Source organism: Protopterus annectens, chromosome 2.part2 (assembly GCF_019279795.1).
Source record: "Protopterus annectens isolate FY-2018-M chromosome 2.part2, PAN1.0, whole genome shotgun sequence".
In the NCBI taxonomy this organism is placed as follows: Eukaryota; Metazoa; Chordata; order Ceratodontiformes; family Protopteridae; genus Protopterus; species Protopterus annectens.
The window spans coordinates 548,029,087-548,051,002 of NC_056730.1; the positions used below are offsets into that span (position 1 = coordinate 548,029,087).

The 21,916-nt window shown below is 39.5% G+C and overlaps 1 protein-coding gene across 3 annotated transcripts in view; it reads left to right on the plus strand.

Moving 5' to 3' along the window:
- Positions 1 to 21,916, plus strand: part of MOGS (mannosyl-oligosaccharide glucosidase) — a 764,380-nt gene that overhangs the window by 299,234 nt on the left and 443,230 nt on the right. For all 3 annotated transcript variants that reach the window (XM_044064011.1, XM_044064012.1, XR_006363848.1), the window contains exon 2: positions 13,693 to 14,142. In XM_044064011.1, coding sequence (XP_043919946.1) covers positions 13,701 to 14,142 — 442 coding nt within the window. In that variant the 5' untranslated portion in view covers positions 13,693 to 13,700. The remainder of the gene's footprint in view (positions 1 to 13,692; positions 14,143 to 21,916) is intronic.

The following is a 21,916-nucleotide window of genomic DNA, read 5'->3' on the forward strand; positions in this document are numbered from 1 at the left end:
CTTGAATAGTATTTTTCAGCAAGGAGCTAGTTCCTTCACTGTGAAAGTACAGCTGGCAGCCATTTCTGACTTTCGTGTTGGTGAAAATAAGATCGCCCTGGCCTCTTCTAGGCTGTGTAAAGCCTTTCTAAAAGACAATTTTCTTTTGCGTCCTCCTATCAAAGATTTGATTCCTCCTTGGGACCTTACTTTGGTTTTCCAGTCTTTAGTAACTCATCCTTTTGAATCTGCAGCATCAGTGGATTTAAAGTTTTTATCTTGGAAGACAGCCTTCCTAGTGGCTATTACGTCGGCTAGGAGGGTTTCTGAGCTTCAGGCTTTGTCTGCCGTGCCTCCTTATTTGGTCTTCCGTAAGGACAGGATCTCTCTCCATACAAATCCTTTTTTTTCTACCAAAAGTGGCATCTCAATCAAACATAAACCAAACAATTAATTTACCTGTTTTCTTTCCAAGTTTTCAGAACAAGGGTGAATATAAACTTCATTTGTTAGATGTTCATAGACAAGTTCATTTCTATCTTCATAGAGCACAACCCTTCCGTAAGTCTGATCAATTATTCATCTCATTTTCTAAACCTTATTTGGGAAAGGCCATTTCCAAGGTTTCTTTAGCCAGATGGATCACTCTTTGCATTTTACATATTTACAAAGCCAAAGGTTTATCTCCTCCTGGTCCGGTTAAAGCTTACTCTACCAGGTCCATGATGACTTCTGCTGCTTTTTGGTCTAAGGTTCCTTTGGATGACATGTGTGCAGCAGCAACTTGGGCAAATTCACATACTTTCATTTCTCATTACAAATTAGATCTGATTTCCAGAGGGAGAGCATTCTTTGGCTCTGCGGTGCTCAGGAATATCCTTCTACGAGGGCCTCTCAGGATTTTTGAGTAGCTGGGGACTCTGTCCCACAGGATGCAGATAAAATGAAGTTAACTACTTCAGATAAAAAAAGTTATGTACTCAACATAACGTTCCATCTGAGTAGTTATACTTCATTTTTCTGCAACCTTCCCACCCTCCGTCCCCCTGACCTTTTCATGTGAATGAACATGTTAGAATTATTTAGTTTGAGTTGCTAAAGTGTATGGTTGCAGCAAACTTGATCTGATGGAAGATAGGAGATGGTGGTGTATTATGGGTAGGGGAAGAGCTCGGAGCAGATGCCAGAAAAAAAGTTGCCGGTTCGGATCCGATATGGATCTGAATACCCACAGGCTGCAGAAAAATGAAGTATAACTACTCAGATGGAACATTATGGTGAGTACATAACTTCTTTTTCATTTATTTCAGAATCATGTTTCCATATTCATGAGTAACTTCAGTAAGTTTCTTTAGGTGTCTTTGCTATTATGAGTGATGGAAATCTCTTGTTCAGCTGCATATAGAAGACACAGAGGATGGCTGATTACGTGTTGTAGATGAGTGCTTAAATCTTCCATTTATTAATTAGCAAAGCACATAATGTTTCTTGCAATGAATCTTTGTGCTTATTTCTATATACATCTGTTCTCAATTTATATTCCTTATATTCTTACATTTTTTAAGCTTCAAATCACAGATATTTGTACTGAATCCATCTGTATTACTAAATATTTCTTGTTTACTACAAGTTGAACAAGAAGGATATCCTGACTTCCTTCAAATTGTTACATTTTTATGTCTGCATACAGCTCTTTGGGAAGAGTGGGTACTTTCTTCATCATTTGCAAATAATTCCATTGAAATTGCTGCTTTGCACTATGCTTTGCATACATTGCCTGAATTTTTAAGTCATATCATATAAAGCTGCTGCAAGCAACACACTTTTAAATTCTGAATGTAAAACAATGAAGAGTATATTTCTCACTTCTGTGCCAGTCATTAAGTTGCTCCTTTAATCCCTACCCGAGTCTTTGCCTAGGATGTGGCGGCTACATTGAGACCATCCATCTTGTAATTTTAATATTTTATATATATATATATATATATATATATATATAAGTTTACACACCCCTGTTAAAATGCCAGGTTTTTGTGATATAAAAAATGAGGCCACAATAAATCATTTCAAAACTTTTCCCACCTTTAATGTGACCTATAACCTGTACAGTTCAACTGAAAAATAAATCTGTTAGGGAAAAAAATATTAAAAAAAACGTACAATATGCTGGTTGCATAAGTGTGCACACCCTTAAACTAATACTTTGTTGAAGCACCTTCTGATTTAATTACAACATTCAGTCTTCTTGGGTTCCTAGGAGTCTGTCAGCATGGCACATCTTGACTTGGCAATATTTGCTCACACTTCCTTGCAAAACCGCTCCAAATCTGTCAGATTGCATGGGCATCTCTTGTGCACAACCATCTTCAGGTCACCCCACAGATTTTCTATTGGATTTAGGATCTGGGCTGGGCCATTCCAAAACTTTAATTTTCTTCTGGTGAAGCCATTCCTTTTGTTGATTTGGATGTCTGTTTGGGGTCATTGTCATGTTGAAAGGTGAAATTCCTCTTTATCTTCAGCTTTTTAGCAGATGCATGAAGGTTTTGGGCCAAAAGTGACTGGTATTTGGAACTGTTCATAATTCCCTCCACCTTGACTAAAGCCCCAGTTCCAGCTGAAGAAAAGCAACCCGAAAGCATGATTCTACCACAGCCATGATTCACTGTGGGGATGATGATCTTTTGGTGATGCGAAGTGTTGTTTTTGTGCCAAACATACCTTTTGGAATTGTGGCCAAAAAGTTCAACCTTGGTCTCATCAAACCATAACACTTTTCCCATATGCTTTTAGGAGACTTCCTGTATTGTTTTGCAAATTTTAGCCGGGCCTGGGTGTTTTTCTGTGTAAGAAAAGGCTTCTGTCTTGCAACCCTACCCCATAGTCCAGACATATGGAGAATATGGGAGACTGTTGTCACATGTAGAACACAACCAGTACTTGTCAGAAATTCCTGCAGCTCCTTCAGTGTTGCTGTGGGTCTCTTGGCAGCCTCCCTGACCAGTTTTCGTCTCGTCTTTTCATCAGTTTTGGAGGAACGTTCAGTTCTTTGCAATGTCAGTGTTGTCCCATATTTTCTCCACTTTTTGATGACGGTCTTCACTGTGTTCCATGGTATATCCAATGCTTTGGAATTTTTTTTGTACCCTTCTCCTGACTGATACTTTTCAACAATGAGATCCCTTTGCTGCTTTGTAAGCTCTCTGCAAACCATGGCTTTTGCTTAGCAGGCAACTGAGTAAATGTCAAGAAAATCCTACTAGGACAGCTGAACTTTATTTGGGGTTAATCAGAGTCTCTTTAATTGATGACAGGTGTGTACCCACGAAGACTGAATGCTGTAATTCAATCAAAAGTGCTTCAACAAAGTATTAGTTTAAAGGTGTGCACTCTTATACAACCAGCTTATTGTACATTTTTTTATTTTTTATATTTTTTCTCCTAACAGGTTGGTTTGTTTTTCAATTGGATTGTACACGTTATAGGTCACATTAAAGGTGAGAAAAGTTTTGAAATGATTTATTGTGGGCTCATTTTTTTATATAACAAAAACGTGGCATTTTAACAGGGGTGTGTAAACTTTTTTATATCCACTGTAGGTTTAACACATCCGCAGATCAATAACATGCTATCAGTACAGTTCTACTAAAGGCTTAGTAACGCAATAATTCCCATTCCCTCTAAGTATATTCAAATATATGCATTATGTGGGGAAAAAATGGTTACATACCTGATGGAATATAATACTCCTCTGTAGAAGGGTACAGATATATGAATGTTGTACCAGTGTGTTCACCCTGTAAGGTTATTCTCCTGCACAATGGTTCCCCTAGCTTGATGTTTGCCTTTTTAATGTGGTTCTAATTAGCAAGTTATTGCCTGTGAACCAATCTCTGCTTTGGAAATGCTAACTGCAGCCTACACAGCTGTTTTGAAATATAATCAGCCAATCCCATGCAACCACTGAACAAGATATAAAGGCTTAATGTAGTTTTCATCCCCCTTTTGCATGTGGTGGGATGGAAATTACTGGGGTAAAGATACTATGTCATCGCAAACAGAATGTCTGCAGCAGCTACTTTTTACATACAGATGTGTGTGCTACAGGTTGAAGCGGATGCTTATGGCAGTAGGCATAGGCAGATAGGATCAACACTTTGCAGGTGAACAAGACTGGAGAGTAAATGTGGGGCCTGTAGTAGCCTTGTTGTATAGGCAGAGCCAGATAGAGGGAACTCATCCCACTGGAAATTAGGTGATGTGTCTCAGGTAAGTATGTTAGCCAAAGGTATCAATACCAGAATAACAGACAACATGCTTTGTGTATCCTAGAAAAAGGTAGGGGTCCATTAACCATTATGTCACACTATTGGGCAGCTACCAAGTCGCATGTTTTGTCATGGTTGTCCCCTGTTGTATGTGTGCTAGCCACCCTTTCGTGTAGCACAACTTCTATGTATGTATGTTAATTGTGCAACTGTGGCTGTCTGTACTATCACTAGCAAATCCTTGTGGGCAGCTGTCTGATATTACTGGGCCACTGTTTCAGTACATAGTGCAAAATCCCCTGGGAATTCCTACTAATGCATGACCTGACATTCTCTGCACATACTACTGTTGTAATAGGAGTAAGTAGGAGTGATCCTACCTGTAGCCCTGTGACTAACATTATTTAGAAGCAGACATTCCATCTGAACTGCTTTGTGTGGATAACTATGTGATGAGACAGATATACATATCACAACTTACAATGTTAATGCCCATATAAATTTATTTTCAATGCTAGATGCAGCTATACTTGAACCCCGGACCATGAGTACCAAAAACTAATGTTCTTACTGCATTTTACATACACCTGCTATAACAGAGACTCAGTAGCTCAGTATTTTTACATGTTGTAGATATCATTCCACAGTTATCTGCTGTTATTTACCTCACTTACATGTACTGTTATGTGAATGGCTTTAGAGTGCTGTCTTTTTCTACCATAGTCCGTTACAATTCTGTTTTTCCAGTAATGTTTTAGCAAGTGTCTTTTTGTCATGTTGTATATAGAATTGCAGGGTTATCTGCTATTAGATAGCTCACTTACGTCTAGTCATATGTGTATGTCTGTATACTGATGTACTTCTGTACTAGAGTCCCAATTACAGTACTTTGTTGTCATACCATTTTAGTTGATTTGCACAGTGCAGCGCAATACGCAGCATCATTTAAATACACTTATTGACAGGAACCTGCACATTACTATGTTTTGATTAAAGCACCTGTGTTCATTAACAGCTGTGTAGTATGACAGGTTGATCCACTCTTCAGCAGGTGCGATTTGCCCGGGTTCGAAATAGGGCTCAGATGTATTTATTTAGAACATGATTAATGTCTTTTCCAATGCATATATCAATTTAGCGCTATTTAGCATAGCTATGTGACAAGGCATGCAAAAAATCCTTGAAAAGAAAAATAGGACAGTGGTGAAATGGGATGCAAGGAGGGGGAAAACATAGTGCAAGACAGGTAGGTATGTGTAGGACAGAACCATAGCTATCCATTTCTTGTACAGCAACAACTTTGCATAACAGGATTTTTAGCCTGATTTGGACTGTTACCCTCAGAGTGAGGGGTGAGGACGAGAGCAGTGCATTGTCATGCCAGTTAGATCAGACTAAGTGTGCCCAGCAGACATATGTGTGAAATGGAGAGCTGTTTGTTTTGTGGGACAGGCGTCCATTTCTTTTTAAGGTGAGAGTGGAATGTTGGGGAAGGGACATGGGTACATGTGGGTGAGGTAAATTGGGTAGGTGAGGAAGCATTTGCAGACAGACAATGTTGGTGTGTGACACAAGAGGCGGGTGAACACCTCGAATGGGGAGGGTGTCATGGAATCCCATTCCCATGAGTGTCACACATTGCAGCAGTGTGACTCAAGTCCTCACCCATGGAACTGTCAGCAGTGCTTTTTCACTGTTCCTGTAGTGGCAGTGGTGGATGCTGGTGTCTGTGGCTGGGTTGCCCACCAGGTTGGACAACATGCTCTCCATCCAGCGTAGGTGTGCACCAACAGTTCACTGCAGCAACCCACGCACCATACCTGGCAGTTCCTCATAGGTGACAAAATCACCCCCTCAACCACCACTCCCAGAGGGGGGTCCAGCCCCAGCATGTGAGGCAGAACTACCCGACGTCGCATGGAGTGTTGGGGCAGCAGAGGGGGCACCACCAGTATGTGGCTGAGAAGTGCTGGGCTCCGGTGCCATGGCTGGGGGACCCAAGGTAGGTGGATCACCAGGAACCGGCCTACCTTGTCCCATTGTAGAAAATAAATGTAAACATAGGGTGAGAATAAACATAACCAAACAGATGTTAGTATTAAACAATATCCCACACCTGGGTGTGGGTAATGCTGGATTTACCATGGTCGGTGTGGTTTGGTCACGAGGGCAAAGCCCAATTGGCCAAACAAAGACAACCATGGGTAAATCCAGCATTACCCATACCCAGAAGTGGGTTATTGCTATTATACAATGACATTATTTAAGAAAACAAATACTTATTTTTCTTAAATAATGGTATTGTATAATGCCTCTGTGCTGCCCTTCCGCAGCTGTCCGGTATCCTGGAGCAATTCTGATCTACTGCACATGCGTATGCTTACGCAGTACATCAGAGTTGTGCGAAGAGGAAGCAACAGAGAAAGGAAGATCTCCATTGCTTTTTTAAAGTTGTCTCGCTATGTTAAATAAGTTTAACATTGCGAGATGTCTTTATAAAAAGCAACAGAGAAAGGAAGCTCTCCGTTCCCTGTTTTAAAGCTGTCACACTATGTTAAACGAGCTTTAAACAGCTTTAAAAAAAGCAACTGAGAAAGGAAGATCTCCGTTGCTTTTTTTTAAGATATCTCGCTATGTTAAACTCATTTAACATAGCGAGATTACAGCAACAGAGCTCTTCAGTTCTCCGTTGCTGCCTAACACAAAAAAAAACTAAAGACTTATACTAATGCAAAAAGTCTGGGCGACCAGACCTTTTTCCATTAGTATAAGTCTGATTTACAATGGGCACGCTGACCAATAAGCGTGCACATTTTGGAATATTAATGGGGGGGTCATTGTATGATTAACATTATAGAACATAATATTGATTAATCAAACAAAATATAAATGATTATAATAAGGAAACAACAGTAAGTTGTTGTGTCTTTCGGCTTATCCCGGTTAGGGGTTGCCACAGCGGAAATCCGGTCCGCTAATGTTTGGTAGTGGATTTTTACATGCCGAGTTACCAGCCCTGACGCACAACCTTCAGTGAAGGCATGCCCATTCACGCATGCCTCCACACAGAAGATGCTCTAGTTGAGAATCGAATGCACAATGTCTTGCTGTGAGGCGACAACGCTACCGCAGCACCACTAACGCGGACAAGGAAACAACAGTAAGTAAGGTTAGTAAAATTTATTTCAACATCAAACCAATATGAAATTGTACATAAGGGGCCAACATAAGAGGTTGTCACAAAATGCATATTAATATGAAATCATAATAGTAACATTAATAAATTAAAGAAAAGAGGGGTTGGGATGAGAGAGAGATAAATATTCCATTAGTAACTTTGCACAGACACTACTACATACATCTATATATGTATAATTTCAGTTGTGAACACAGTGAATGCAACTAATGCATAGATAATGCTGTATGTAAAACATGTTAGCATGGGCCAGTATGAGCCAAGCTCTAACACATTGTGGTACAGAGGCGCAACTACAGGGAACATTTGTACATGGTGTGCTCATTCTGATAACAGCTTTGCCAATAAATTGCATTCCATAGTAATGTTTATCTGCTAAGCAAGGACCAGACATATGGGACATTGGTCTTTACATTCCGAAAAAAGTGTAACAGTTGAGCGATATGTTCATTTATACTAAGTAGACTAGACAGCCGGTGATTTCTTAGTTGGCTGCCATGGGATTAGAACCCACAAGCTGTGACTCCAAGAAACATGTGCATTTAATTTAAGAGTTGACAGCTGTTAGATTAGAACAGAATATGCAGTGCATGCAGGAATGTGTCACACTTATTTGAAAGGATTATGTATCAAGGTACAGTCCTGCTTTAAACTTTATTGATAATGTTCTTTAAAATATGGCAATTATGTGCATGGATATCTGTCCAGAACATCAGCTACTTTACCCATATACGTTGTTCCTGGAGTGGGAGGAAATTACAGCATTATTTGACACAAAATGACCATAACTCAGGCCTGAACCTTACTGTGGGTATTGCACTACATTTATCAGGCAGTTTTTTTGTGCAGTCTCGGATTAGAGCATACATGCAGTAACTAGAAGAATATTGAACACTTATATATTTGAAAACAGTACATATGACAGCACCATCAGCATTTAAAATCTGTTGATTACTGCTGCTTCAAGTGTGGCATGTACAACATGGATAACTGTGTCGGACTTCTTGGAAATAACCCATATACTCTTGTCATTACTTGAGTGCAACTTACATCATATTTCACACAATGAGCAGAACAGTGACTGTTAATCTGGGTAGATCACAACATCAACTGATGTTTGGAAGCTATACTACACAGTAATGCATGTTTTCTTGATTTAATGTGCTTTACCATTTCAGGTTGGCAGTGACACATTACTAAACATATTAGATTTCGCAGGAATGTCATACCTGACTTTTACGACTGCAGACCCTGTAAATAAAATATTTTGTCAGTATGTTATGCATTAGGTTAATACTTTAATGTTTCCCTACCTACCACACACTCGCCTCATCCTGGCCAGGTGCCCTACATGGGACTTGACATTGCGAGTCCACTCGTCTGCAGATGTTGAAAGAGAAGCAAACCATTATGCATACCAGTTTTGCACAGATTCAGATTACTATGCATCGAGTGTTCCGTGGGGGATCCGTGGCCATATATATGGGTACATCCTGCATGGATTTTATTGAATCCTGGGGTAAATGTCAACTTCATGTTTTTCTTTTTTATGCTAATGGAAATTTGACAAATTTTAGGCTTGTTCATGCATTCCTGAGGCCAGCTTGATCAGCCGTGCTTGTCCATAACTACCCGAGGTCCAGTTATGTGAATCTCTTGACATATGCACTCACATATTACTGCAGTTCATAGAGATAAGCAAAACTCTGCTTAATTGTCATATAAAATGTGTAAATAAGGCTGATTTTATACAGCTAAGTTGTTTAATACTGCCATTTCAATTGAGTTAGGCACCAAGTGTTTTGGGAAAATTCCAAGTTTATCAAGTAAGATATAAATAGCGGTGTATTTACAAATTAATGGGAAACAGAATATATTCAATTTGTAGAGCAGTTATTACTAGGAGAATTGTGTTTTCCATTGATGTGTCATTTGCGGTTAGTGTTAATGCTTGATGACATTAATATTTGTAAGTTGGAATTCATGACACTAGTACTAGATATTTACAGGAAAATACTGTTAATGGCAGTGTCAAAGATAAATATTTGCAGTCCTTTTTTGAATTTATAGATTGTGCTATTCAGGGTATCAGTATACAGTTTTAAAGTAAGTGAAGTCTGATTCACTGCATTTTCATCAGTGTGTTGTGTTGTAGGATACAAGCTGCTTACTGTGGCACAGGGATTTGTCACTCAGAAATGAAATGTCATGACAAAGTAAATACAGAAAAGTGGTAGAGAAAGATTTCAGTTCCATCAGCAACCGCATAAGATGGCAGTATAATGCTAAGTGTTTGCAGTACTATTACGCATTTGTGAGTGATGCTGTACAGGTTAATGCAACAGTTTTAACTTGGTGCAGCTGGACTTGCAGTATTATTATGAATATGGGTGCAGTGTCATCATAAATGGTTTTGTGTTCAGATTTTTTTAATTTGTGATGAAAGCAGACATGCATTAATTGCTGTGTTAGTTGGCTAATGAGTCGATCAAGCTTTAATATGTTACTTTTGCATGTTTTAATTAAATGAATGATGCAACAGCAGGGATCCAGGCAGGAAAAAGAATCATGAGGAGAATTGCATCCTCGTGGCAGTCCTTAGGACATATGGCAAACACCTTTTTGGAAACTTGAGAGGGCTAATGCCTGGGACCAAGTGTTTACGAATATAAAAGCAGTTGGCAAATTATTCCTTAATGATTTGGGGATATATCTAACTGGAGAATTAATGCCTGTAACTGTGTGTGCCGTGTGTGTGTGTGTGTCTGCGCATCTTCTAAAAATTCATGTCTCTACAAATGACTTTTGTAACTTTAAAGAATTAACTTCTGATTTGTTTTTAATTTCTGCTCAAAGCAGTCAGAGTGGTCAGCTCATTCAGAAATCACCTCAAGCTTAGATGTTTTGCACCTGTTGTATTTACTGCACATTAGGTGATTGTCAGTGCAGCCCAGCTTATATTTTGATTTTCACTGCTTTTATTTATTTTTTAATTGCTTTATAGGAAAATTAAAATTGTTAAAATTGGAATGGTGGGTATTTTAACTTGTCTTTATGCTATACTGTTATGCATTTTTGGATTTTTAAGAACAAGACCAGTCTAGACACGAGTGGTTCTTTAGCTGCTTTTCTGGTAACAGTTGATGTTTCTATGGAAACATTTTGTGTAAATAATAGCTTTGAGTTCATTCTGAAATTGTGTAGAACCTTTCATAACTTAATACTTTTTTTACCAGTACCTGTTAGTGAGTATCCAACTTCAAAGAAACAGAAGCAGTTGTTTAAAATGGCAAATAAAATGACAACTTTACTTCTGTCTTGGTCTCTGACAAGCTGACCCCTTATTTTACTGCAGGTTTTGCTAGCACTGCATGTCTGTCTTCTGTTAAAATAATGCATCTTTTCTGTTTCACAGTCTTAATGGTCCTTCCACTCCATGAAGTGACTGTCACTTATAGTCGTGTTAGCAGTCTGAGGGGGAAGCAGGGACAGCAGACTAGAATGGACAAGTTAGCAGATGATGATGTAGTCCCAGAATGAACAGCACATGTGGGTGCACTAATGAAGTATATAAAAGACCCACTGCTGGTACTGGTGATCCCCTGTGTCTGTGGTTTTGTTATCGGAACAGTATCATACTAATTGGTCATATGGGATTTTTTTATTGTTCGATGCAGACCAGCATGGTGTACATGTGAGTAGTTTGAAACTGCAGTAATGTAGAATAGGGCCAGTACAATATCCTTTAAGCATGTCACTCCCCTACACACACACACACACACACACACACACACACACACACACACACACACCCCTGAGGAAAGCAAAATGTTTTATCTGCTCCTTTCTTAAGTCACCCAGCCTGCTGTGTGGTACAAAGGCTGCTGCATGAATTTGGGTTGTCAGCATTTCAAGAGAATGCTTATTCCCTAGGACAATTACCCAGCTAATTTTATTTATTTATTTATTTATTTTACATTTGTTGACCGGGCTAGTCTCACTGGATATATGTCCATTTTCAGTAGAGGCCCGAGGAGAAAAGCTCTGAGACAATAAAGAGAAAAAAATGTACACAAATAGTCTACAAGAAAGGTGGAAATACAAAATAATTACATAGTCCACAAGAAAAGTGGAAATACAAAATAATTACATAAGTATACAATTGATTGGCAGGAATATTATAGCAAAGCATTTTTTTTTTGGTTAACTACCATATTGGAAAATAAACAAAAATTGTTCTTTTTCAGTTTATATATATATAATATATATATATATATATATATATATATATATATATATATAAAAGAAAAAATAAAAAGATATTTATTGTACATAAGATTCATACAGCACAGTAGGGAGGTACAAAATAAAAGAGAAAATAATGTTTAATCACGTCAGATATAGAAGGTAGAGAAGTCTCAGCAAAAATAATTCAGTTAGGGAGTCAAAGTAGAAAAAAGGAGAAAAAGTATCAGTCAGGCTTGGAGCAGGGGCAAAGCCATTGGATTTTAATGAATTTTTTCAATTGTTTCTTGAAAAGGTTGGTGGAAGTAAGGGATGTTAGTTCAGCTGGAAGTTTGTTCCAAGGATTGCCAACAGCATTTGAGAATAGGCAGTCCCCAGATTTGTTATTGGATTTAATGGTGGCAACTTGTAGCTTTTTAGCAGATCTTAGGGTAGGAAGGTTTTTATAAGAATTTAATAGGCTACATAGTATGGGAGTATTTGTAGGATGATGTAGAATCTTGTGAATTAAAATGAGTTGCTGGAAAACTAGTTGGTTTTGTACTTCCAGCCATCCTAGAAGTTTTAAGATTAAGGCAGTGGTGAGTACGGAAAGGGGCACCGGTGGCAAATTTGGCTATGTTGTTGTAGGCGGTTGCTAGTTTATTTAGATTGCTTTTGGATAGAGTCGTATAGATAGGGGAGGCATAGAGTAGGGTGGAAATGAGGTGGGTTTTGGCAATAGACATCTTTGCTGACTCTGTAAGAAATGGTCTGATTCTGTAGAGGAATCCAAGTTTTCTATTTACTGATTTAATAGTTGAGTCAATATGTGTGTCAAAGTTGTGATGGTTGTCTGTTATTACACCGAGGAGTTTGGTGGTGGTTTCGGGGGCTATTTCTGTGCCATTGTTTGATTTCACTATAAAATTGATAGAGGGGGACTTCTGTGTGGGAGTAAATAGTAGTAATTTAGTTTTTTTCAGGTTCAGGAGGAGACATCTTTGATGGAACCAGTTTTCAACTAAAGTAAACACTGTTTGTGTATCACTATGTAATTTTGCAGGGGAGGATGCGGCACATATCAGAGTCGAATCATCGGCATATTGTATGCATGTAGTTTGGGGAGGGGAGGTTTTTAGATCATTAATGAAAGTTGTGAAAAGGAGAGGTCCAAGAATGGATCCTTGAGGGACACCAAGGGTGATAGGAAGCTGAGAAAGATAGATTGTTTTCCCACAGGACAGCTAGTTTTCTGTTTTCAAGGTAGGATTGGAACCATTTTACTAGTTGAGGATCAAGAGAGAGCGATTCAAGTATACCTATCAGTAGTTGGTGGTTAACCATATCAAAGGCCTTGAGAGGTCTATGAAGAGTGCAGAAGATAGAATGTTAGTATTCCTGTTTTTATTAATGCAGTCTGTAAAGGACAGAAGAGCTGTATTATGGTGTGGCCTGAAACCGTGTTGGCAGTCAACTAGTAGGTTGTTTTGTAGGAGGTACTGAAGTAATTGCCGGTGGATACATCTCTCCATAATTTTTGCAAGGAGAGAGAGAAGGGCTATTGGGCGGAAGTCTGATAATTCATTTGAGGTACCTCCCTTATGCAGCGCATATGTCAAAGTAAAATGCTTGGTAATGTAGTATTAGGCTGGTACAAGTTAATATGCATGTTGGGAGTCAGTTTAACTACCTAGGAGTCCTCCTTCTCTGAAAAAGGCCAGAGCTTCAATGAAAACTACTAAGTCAGTAACACAAAGTAAATAAAAATAAAGTGCAGAATGCATCACCAAACATGTTGCTTACTGTGAAGTTCATAGTGGCCGAGGTTATGTTTTCAGAAACCATTTACTGTAGTTTAGAGTTCTAGATTCAAAAGGTGTATATCTTGTATAAGCAACATTAGAATCCAGCCTCAGAAGAAATTTTTATATGTCTGTTTGTATTGTCTGATTGCATAGGTATAATAGTATTCATATTTTAAATCCAAATTCTAATAAAATGCTTGCTCTTTGTCTTCTGTAGGAACAAAAATGGCAAAAAAGAAACCCAAGTCTAGCCAAAGCAGGACCAGTACCAGTAAAAAGGATGAGAAAATAGATGACCTGTCCAGTTCCTCTGGTAGTGAAAAACATGGGAAATCCATTGACCAGTTTCATGTTAAGACTTCTAGGAGCACTGAAAGAGAGGAAAGTTACTCCAGCCATATCAAAAAGGACAAAAAAGGAAAACCTGGACTGAGTAAAATATGTGTTGCGATTACCAGCATCCTTGTCATATTTGTTGCTTTATTTGCTTATAATGTCTTTAACAAGTGGCAGCTAACCAACCGAGTTGTGACTCCACACCCAGCTCCATGGATTCTTGACCTGAACAGCACGAGCCCCAGTGTTTCACCTGAAAAATTCTGGGGTTCTTACAGGCCTCAAGTGTACTTTGGAATGAAAACACGAAGCCCAAAGTCTATTGTTACAGGTATGAAACTGAAAGATAAATTGGAAGTGAACACAGAATTAGTAGTGTGGCAAAAATTACTGAGATGCAATAAGAAAGAGTTGATAGTTGGGATGCAGTTAGAAAGGCATAACCGGTAGAAATTTCCATAGTGTTTTACTCTCTAGGTGGATGTTGAGACCCTTTGTGGAGTAGTGTGTGCAGTTCTGGCAAACCTGGGTCTATATTAGTTAGCCAAAATGTGTCTTCAGTGCACACCTTTACATCAACACATATTCAGCAAAATCACTTCTGCGATCCACTGAATTTTCCAAGGGTAATGAAACAATTGCCCCACAGCACAACAGAACCCAAAGGTAACTAAATCAACCCCCCAACTATTTATGCCAACTCCAGGATTGCACTACAGTGGGGAAAAAGGCAAAGTTGTGTAGTTGGCCAACTACTTCATTGTCTTTGGAAAATTCAGTGAATTGCAGAAGTGATATTTTTTGCTGAATACGTGTTGATGAAATGGCGTTCGCTGAAGATGAGTTTTGGCAAACTAATATTGACTCTGCAAACCTACCTTCATGGATACACACTGTTTACACGATCTGCAGAAGGCAAACATGGTACAAGGTCTGCACCAGAATAAGTAGAAAATAGGGTGTAAAATACTGACCGTATACCAAGGATAGACAGATGTTGATGATCATTGTAGATTCATTCAAATACTTCTGCAATATCCAGGAAAGCAGCTTCTCAGAAAGTGACGCACAAGAACAAGGTGGCGCAGCTTGAAGATACTGGTAGTCTACTGTAGTGTCAGTATAATAAGCTTTTACTGCACAGAAGAAGAGAGTCAGACATACAGATGGCGAGCTCAGTACCCATGGAGTAATTTAGAAATATGCAAGATGAATATAAAGAAGCTTATGGAGTTTTAGACAGATTTAGATGGCTGATTTAATAGAATTATCAGCTTATACAGCACACAGAGAAGTCTTGTGTATGAAAGTCCATTTTTATTTTATTTACAGTTGTCTTATTTTATTTATTTATTTCCAGTTTGATTACCGGGGAAGTCCACTGGGCCCAAATGTGCCCGTTTTCAGTGGAGGCCCGGGGAGAAAAGCTCCATAATACATAATACAGTAAAGAATACAAAAGTATAAAAGGTACAGTATGTATTATAGTTTACAGATATGTACATTCAATATCAAGCATGATAAACAAAGTTCACTGTGATCAATCTAAGGGTTGTACTGCACAGGTTCATTTAAACATACATTCTTACATTTGAAGTGTGGAAACACTTTACATGCAATCATTTAGAGTAAGAAGCTGTTTACATTATTTACAAAGTTGAAATCCTGTGCGAGTAGCTATAGGAGTTGCAGAGAGCTTGAATCCACTCTAGGAAATAGTTATGGGAGTTATAGAGAGGTTAGGAACCCAGGAGAAAAAAATCCTTGGGGCATTTCCTTAATAGAATTAGGTAGGGTGAACGCAGGTACATTTCCATTTGGATGACAGGTATGAGAAAAGCTGGGTTTTGAGGTTTTCTGAGTTTGATATTGTCCTTAGTGTGGAAGGGAGAGAATTCTATTTCTTGCCTAGTGAGAAAGAGAGGAGAAGTTGGCCAGCAGGTCGTTTAGGTTTGTGGATAGTAATTAAGTTTTGGTGTTCAGATCTGAGAGTTCTATTCGGGGTGTAGGGGGGAAGGATGTTTGTTAGGGCCAGACATTTTGTTGGGAGAAATACAAGTCTGTGAGCAGTGGTAAGTTGGAGGTAGTCTAGGTAGTTAGTGAGTTCTAGCCACTTCAGAGATTGAAAGGTAAGGCCTGGGTAGAATTTTTGGATTTGGTGGCAAATTTAGAGATTTTATTATAGCAGTTTTCTAGTTTAGAAGTGATGAAAGAGGTCAGGTTAGTTAGAAGAGGGGCTACGTATAATAAGGATGGGAGAAGGTAGGTAGTGGCCAGGATATGCCTAGTAGAGTTAGAGAGAAAGATATTGTTCCTGTAAAGCATACCTAACTTTTGGTGGGTTTTCTTTATATTTTGTTGAATGTGGATATCGAACTTGAGGTGTTCATCAATAGTAATACCAAGATGTTTTGCAAAAGGGACCACTTCTATAGGTGAGTTGGTTTGGCTAAGGACTTTGAATGCATTTTTGTCATAAGAGAAAGTCCTAGAGGGAGGGAATATTAGAATTTTTGATTTATTTGCATTGATTAATAGGTGGTTTTGATGCATCCAATTCTCATTTAGTCAGCAGTTCAGGAAGGTTAGAGGCAGTGTAGACTAAAGTTGAGTCATCTGCATATTGAATAACCTTTGCAGCAGGAATAGCAGTGTGAAAGTTATTAATGAAGATGTTGAAAAGCATAGGTCCGGGGATGGACCCCTGTGGTATGCCGGTTGGGGTAGGTAAGAAAGTAGAGGTGGTGTTCTTCCATTTAACTACTTGAGCTCTATCTGACAGGTAACTGGAGAACCAGGATAAAGTATTTGGTGAGAGATATAGGTTGGAGAGGTGATAGAGAAGGTAATTATGGGAAACAGTATCAAATGCTTTAGAAAGATCGAGGAGAACTGTGGTTACTAAGTGTCCTGAATCTCTGGCTTGATTGACCATTTCTAAGAAGGATAGTAGTGCGGTTATAGTGCTATGGCCTGGGTGGAAGCCATGCTGGGTAGGTGTAAGGAGTTGGTTTTGGGTCAGGAAAGGCATAAGTTGGAGGTGGCTACATTTTTGTAGGATTTTGGAGATTGGTGAGAGCAGAGCAATGGGGCGGAAGTTTGAGATGTTGGTGTTTTTGCCTCCTTTGTGAATAGAAAGAATATAGGCTGTACACCAGAGTTTGGGTACATATGATTCCTTTATGGATCTGATTGGGAGTGCTATACCGTCAGCAGCACATTTTAGGAAGGAGGAGGGAATGTTATCAGGGATATTGGAGCAAGGTTTTAGCTTGGATAGAAGTCTTTTTATAAATTTAGTAGAGACAGGTTTGAGCTGGGACATAAGGGGAAGGTTATTAGGGGGCTTAGAAGGAGAAGAATGAGGGACAAGTGAATTATTGTTGGGAAAAGTTTTGGTCAGGTCAGCAATAGTTTCTATAAAAAATGAGTTAAATTGTGATGTTAATTCGAGGTCAGATATACTTGGGTCAGGACAGGGGTTATTCTTGGAGTCTGGATTGAGAAGTGACTTAATGGATTTCCAGAATTGTTTGGGTTTTTTATTATTATTGGACTGGAGCTTACTATAATAGGATTTTTTTGTCCTTAGTGATTAATTTTGCAAGGTTGCAGAGTTGTGTGTATTGGAGCAGGGTATTGGGCATTTTATTGTTTTTGTAAAGCTTCCAGGATTTGTCCTTTTGATGCATAATTTCTTTTGTTTCTTTGGATAGCCAAGGAGCAGTATTTTTATTCTTTTGTTTCGTAGTGGGGCTAGGGAGTGTCTAGGAAGACAGAGTTGAAGTGGTCTTTAGCTTTGTCAAGAAGAAGGGTATTTAGAATTCACCAGTTCATTTGTTTGAGAATATTTGAGAAAGTTGTGGGGTTAAACGCTACTAAGGTTGCGACTGAGAATGTATTGATGCTGATGTGGGGTAGAGGTAGTTGAACGATAAATGAAGTCTGGGAGGTGGTCAAGAATGGTATCAGGAATGGTGCCAGAGTTAGTTATTTTATTTGGATGGGTGACTAGGATCCAGTCTATAATGGATCCTGGGGGTTTGTTTTGTTGGGTTGGGTGATGGAGAGGATTACTTGAGTAAAGCTGTAGAGGTTAAGGGATACGGAGGGAGAGGGAATATTGATTTATTCCGGTCAATATTTACGTCATCTAGAATGTAAGTTTCATATTTAATTTCAGTTGAGGCCCATAGAAGAATATCTTTGAGAGTAGAGATGTTACCAGGTGAGATATATAGGGCAATGATAAAGATATTCTTACGAGTACTGATTTTTAGTAGACCAACTGTTAGTTCAGTATTATTGAATTGAGGGATTGGAATTTGAAGGAGAATTAAGGTAAGAAGATGAGTACATTCGTGCAGTGCCACCACCTTTTTTATTTAATCGGTCATTTCTGAGAGTGTGAAAACTGGTAGGCAGGATTTCAGAGTCAGAAACATGGGGTTTGAGCCAGGTGTCTGAGATGGCTAAGATGTCGGTTTGGTTATGGCTTAGCCATGCTTGGAATTGGTGTACTTTGTTGTTGAGACTCTGGGCATTGATTGTAAAGAACTTGAGTATTGTGCGTGGAGGAAGGGGAAGAAGGAGATGGGGGGAGGGAGTTGTTTGTAAGGGGACTAGGACCAGGGTTGGGATGAATGTCTCCAGCTAAGGCTAGGTTATTGAAGGAAATAACCTTTAGCCATTTGGGTTTACATTGTAAGAATGTGGGTAGATCTAACATTAGTTTAGTAGTAAGTATTTTAGTTGTGGAGAAGAGTTTAGGATAGAAAAGGTGCAGGGGGTTAGGTTGAATAAGGGAAAAGGAGATAGAATGGAAATGAGTGTATGATTGGGGGTGAAGGTGGGTATGTGTGGTAGTTTGAGTTGAAGGTAAGATTGGAGGAGCTTTGGAGGAGTATGAGCTAGCATAGCATACGGGAATTAAGAATACAAGAAGGAAGCAGGGGGCCTGGAGGGTGTGGAGAATTAAGGTGAGCATACCTAGACAAGAAGTGGTTTAATGGGTATAGTTATGGGGAAGGGAACAGGCTATGAGGTAAGAGAGGGTAGAGAAAGATATAAAGGTTATCTTAGTATAAAAGGAAAAGAGGAGGGGACTTTTAATTGGTGAGGTATTCGAGAGAGTGATGCGTTTAAGTGGGAGGGGTGAAAGGAGGTGGGGTAATGAGAACAGTGCTATTCTTGGGTAATTAGGCTCAGTGGGAGGAGAAAGGGCAGAATAAAGGTAGGCATGCTGGGGTGGGTGGGAATTGGGGGCAGGTTACTGGAGTGGAGTGAGCCCGCAGGGCGAATGGAGCGGTGGTACACCCACAGAGAAACACCTCAGGAAGGAAGGAAACACTTCAGGAAGGAAGAGAAAAACAATCTGTTTAATCAGGTAAGTTTTAACAACTGTTAAGTTAAGAGAGTAGGAGGAGAGCAGTATAGGCAGAAAAAGTGGGGGGAAAAATACACAAGTATTAGGTAGGAGATGGAGAAGAAAACAGGGATTGGTCCACTGATGTACAAGGGAGATGGCCACCACAGGAGCAACAGATTCATTACAGGTAGATTGATAACACCTTTTCAGGTTTAAGCAGGACATACTTCAACAGTCTTATATTGAAGGGGTACACCCACGTAGGGATGTGACCACAGGTAGCCCCAGGTAAGGTGGATCAAAGGCTGGTTAAGACAGGAGAGGTAGTTTGCTGACCTACAAAAACACAAAGAGAAAAAAAAGGTTAGGGAGAAAAGTGGCTATTGAGAGGGAATTAAAAACATGGCTAGTAAATGGCGAGGATGCTGGGTGCTGTGGCATGTATGGTATTATGAAGTATGAAAGAGATGTTTGCAGGCATGGGTGAGAGACAATAAGCAAGTACATGAACGTCTGAGGGGTTTAGGTGAGGGGGAGGGAGTGTAGGTTTGAGTATGATGGTTGAAAGTGAGTGGAGATGAGTAGGGAGATATAGGAGGGGGTAGGAGTTAGGGAGTGAAAAGAGAGGGGAGACAATGCAGCAAAAAAAACATTTGTTATGATACAAATGCTTAGGTTAATGCAGATAAAGTACAGTATAAGATATGTTAAAGCAGCAGGTTTAGACAGGTTAGTGAGCATTCAACAGGTCAAAAACAATACAATTTCAGAGCAAGCCAACAGTTTAAGGTTTTATGCAGCCCAGACAATCAGGTTCAAATATAATTAAGCAAAATTAGGATATAGTGTCTAGTTAAATTACCTAACCCAGCATCATACAGTAAAAATGTGTCACGTAGGGAAGAATAAATTGTGGTTTAGGAATAGTGTGTATTGAATAACACAGTTAAAAGCCAAATAGCGGTAGACGCTGATTAAAACAGGGAGGTAAAACAGCGCCACAGTCTATGGGAAAAACCTTCCTCTAGATAACACTCAAATTGCCATGTGGGACATGACTTCTAGAGTAGAGTTACGTATCTAGCGTGCTTAATCTGAGTGCACGGCCATCACAGGCAAATCTATGTAGTTTAAATGCCAACGGCATAGTGGGACATGAAGTCCAGATATATTGTGTAACATAGACTGCCGAATTAATCAGACCTGCATTTAAGCAACAGCCAGACCTAATGCTGGATTTCTTATATAGCATACACTGCCGAGAAATCGGACCTGCATTTAAACAGTCAGAACTAAATGCTGGAAATACAATAGCAAGCTTCACTCTGGCTCAAGGGCAACAATTCACAGATTAATGCCAGTAAGGTCTCCAGAGCTCTTTGGTGAAAACAGCATGAAAAAAGAAAAAATAGCAGGTTATGCACTAGGACAGAGCCTACGGCTCACAGTCAGCATCAGATGGGTCGCTAGGTAGTTCCAGGGATTTAAGCCGCATAAAGGGCTCTATATCAAAACACAGCATTTAGTTTCAAACAAGAATGCAAGATGACCATTGTCCTTGAAAATCAGAGTAAAACATTATGTTCTAATTAAACTAAGATGCCAAGAGGACTCAATATCCAAGCACAGCATTTGGTGACCATAGTATTTGAAAACAGTGCAAAAACATTGTTCTATTTCAACTAAGACACAAAAAGGACTCACTGTCCCAGCACAGCGTTTAATTACCAAAGATGCAATTGACCATCATAATTGAAAATCAGTACAAAAACATTACATTCAGCTGAACATCTAGACTGTAGGCTCACCTGTAGTTGACCACACCACACCGAGGGTCCAATTGTAGAGAGGGGGAGTTAGCGAGTAAAGATGGTGCAGGACAGATGCGCTATAGTTTAAATAACTGCAAAGGATTATGGGAAACTTAGCATACCCAAATAGATATGGCTGAAATAAGGACTTGGGATAACCGAATGGACAAATATCAGTAAATAGAGGTATGGAAAAAGTTAAAGGGGAAAGGAGGTAGTCGCAGAAATAAAAGTGCAGTAGTAAACAGTATCAAGCCAAGGAAGAGAACACCACATGGATGTTGCACCCACAGAGAAACACCTCATGGAGGAAGAGAAAAACAATCTGTTTAAGCAGGTAAGTTTTAACAACTGTTAAGTTAAGAGAGTAGGAGGAGAGCAGTATAGGCAGAAAAATTGGGGGGAAAAAAGACACACAAGGATTAGGTAGGAGATGGAGAAGAAAATAGGGATTGGTCCACTGATGTACAAGGGAGATGGCAACCATGGGAGCAACAGATTCAATACAGGTAGATTGCTAACACCTTTTCAGGTTTAAGCAGGACATACTTCAACAGCCCTATATTGGAGGGGTACACCCACGTAGGAACGTGACCACAGGTAGCTCCAGGTAGGGTGGGTCAAAGGCTGGTTAAGACAGGGGAGGTAGTTTGCTGACTTCAACAGTCCTATATTGGTTGGGTACACCCACATAGGGACGTGACTACAGATAGCTCCAGGTAGGGTGGGTCAAAGGCTGGTTAAGACAGGAGTGGTAGTTTGCTGACTTCAACAGTCCTGTATCGGAGGGATACACCCATGTAGAATCATGACCACAGGTAGCTCCAGGTAGGGTGGGTCAAAGGCTGGTTAAGACAGGAGAGGTAGTTTGCTGACCTGTAGTTGACCACACTACACTGAGGGACCGATTGTAGAGAGGGGGTGTC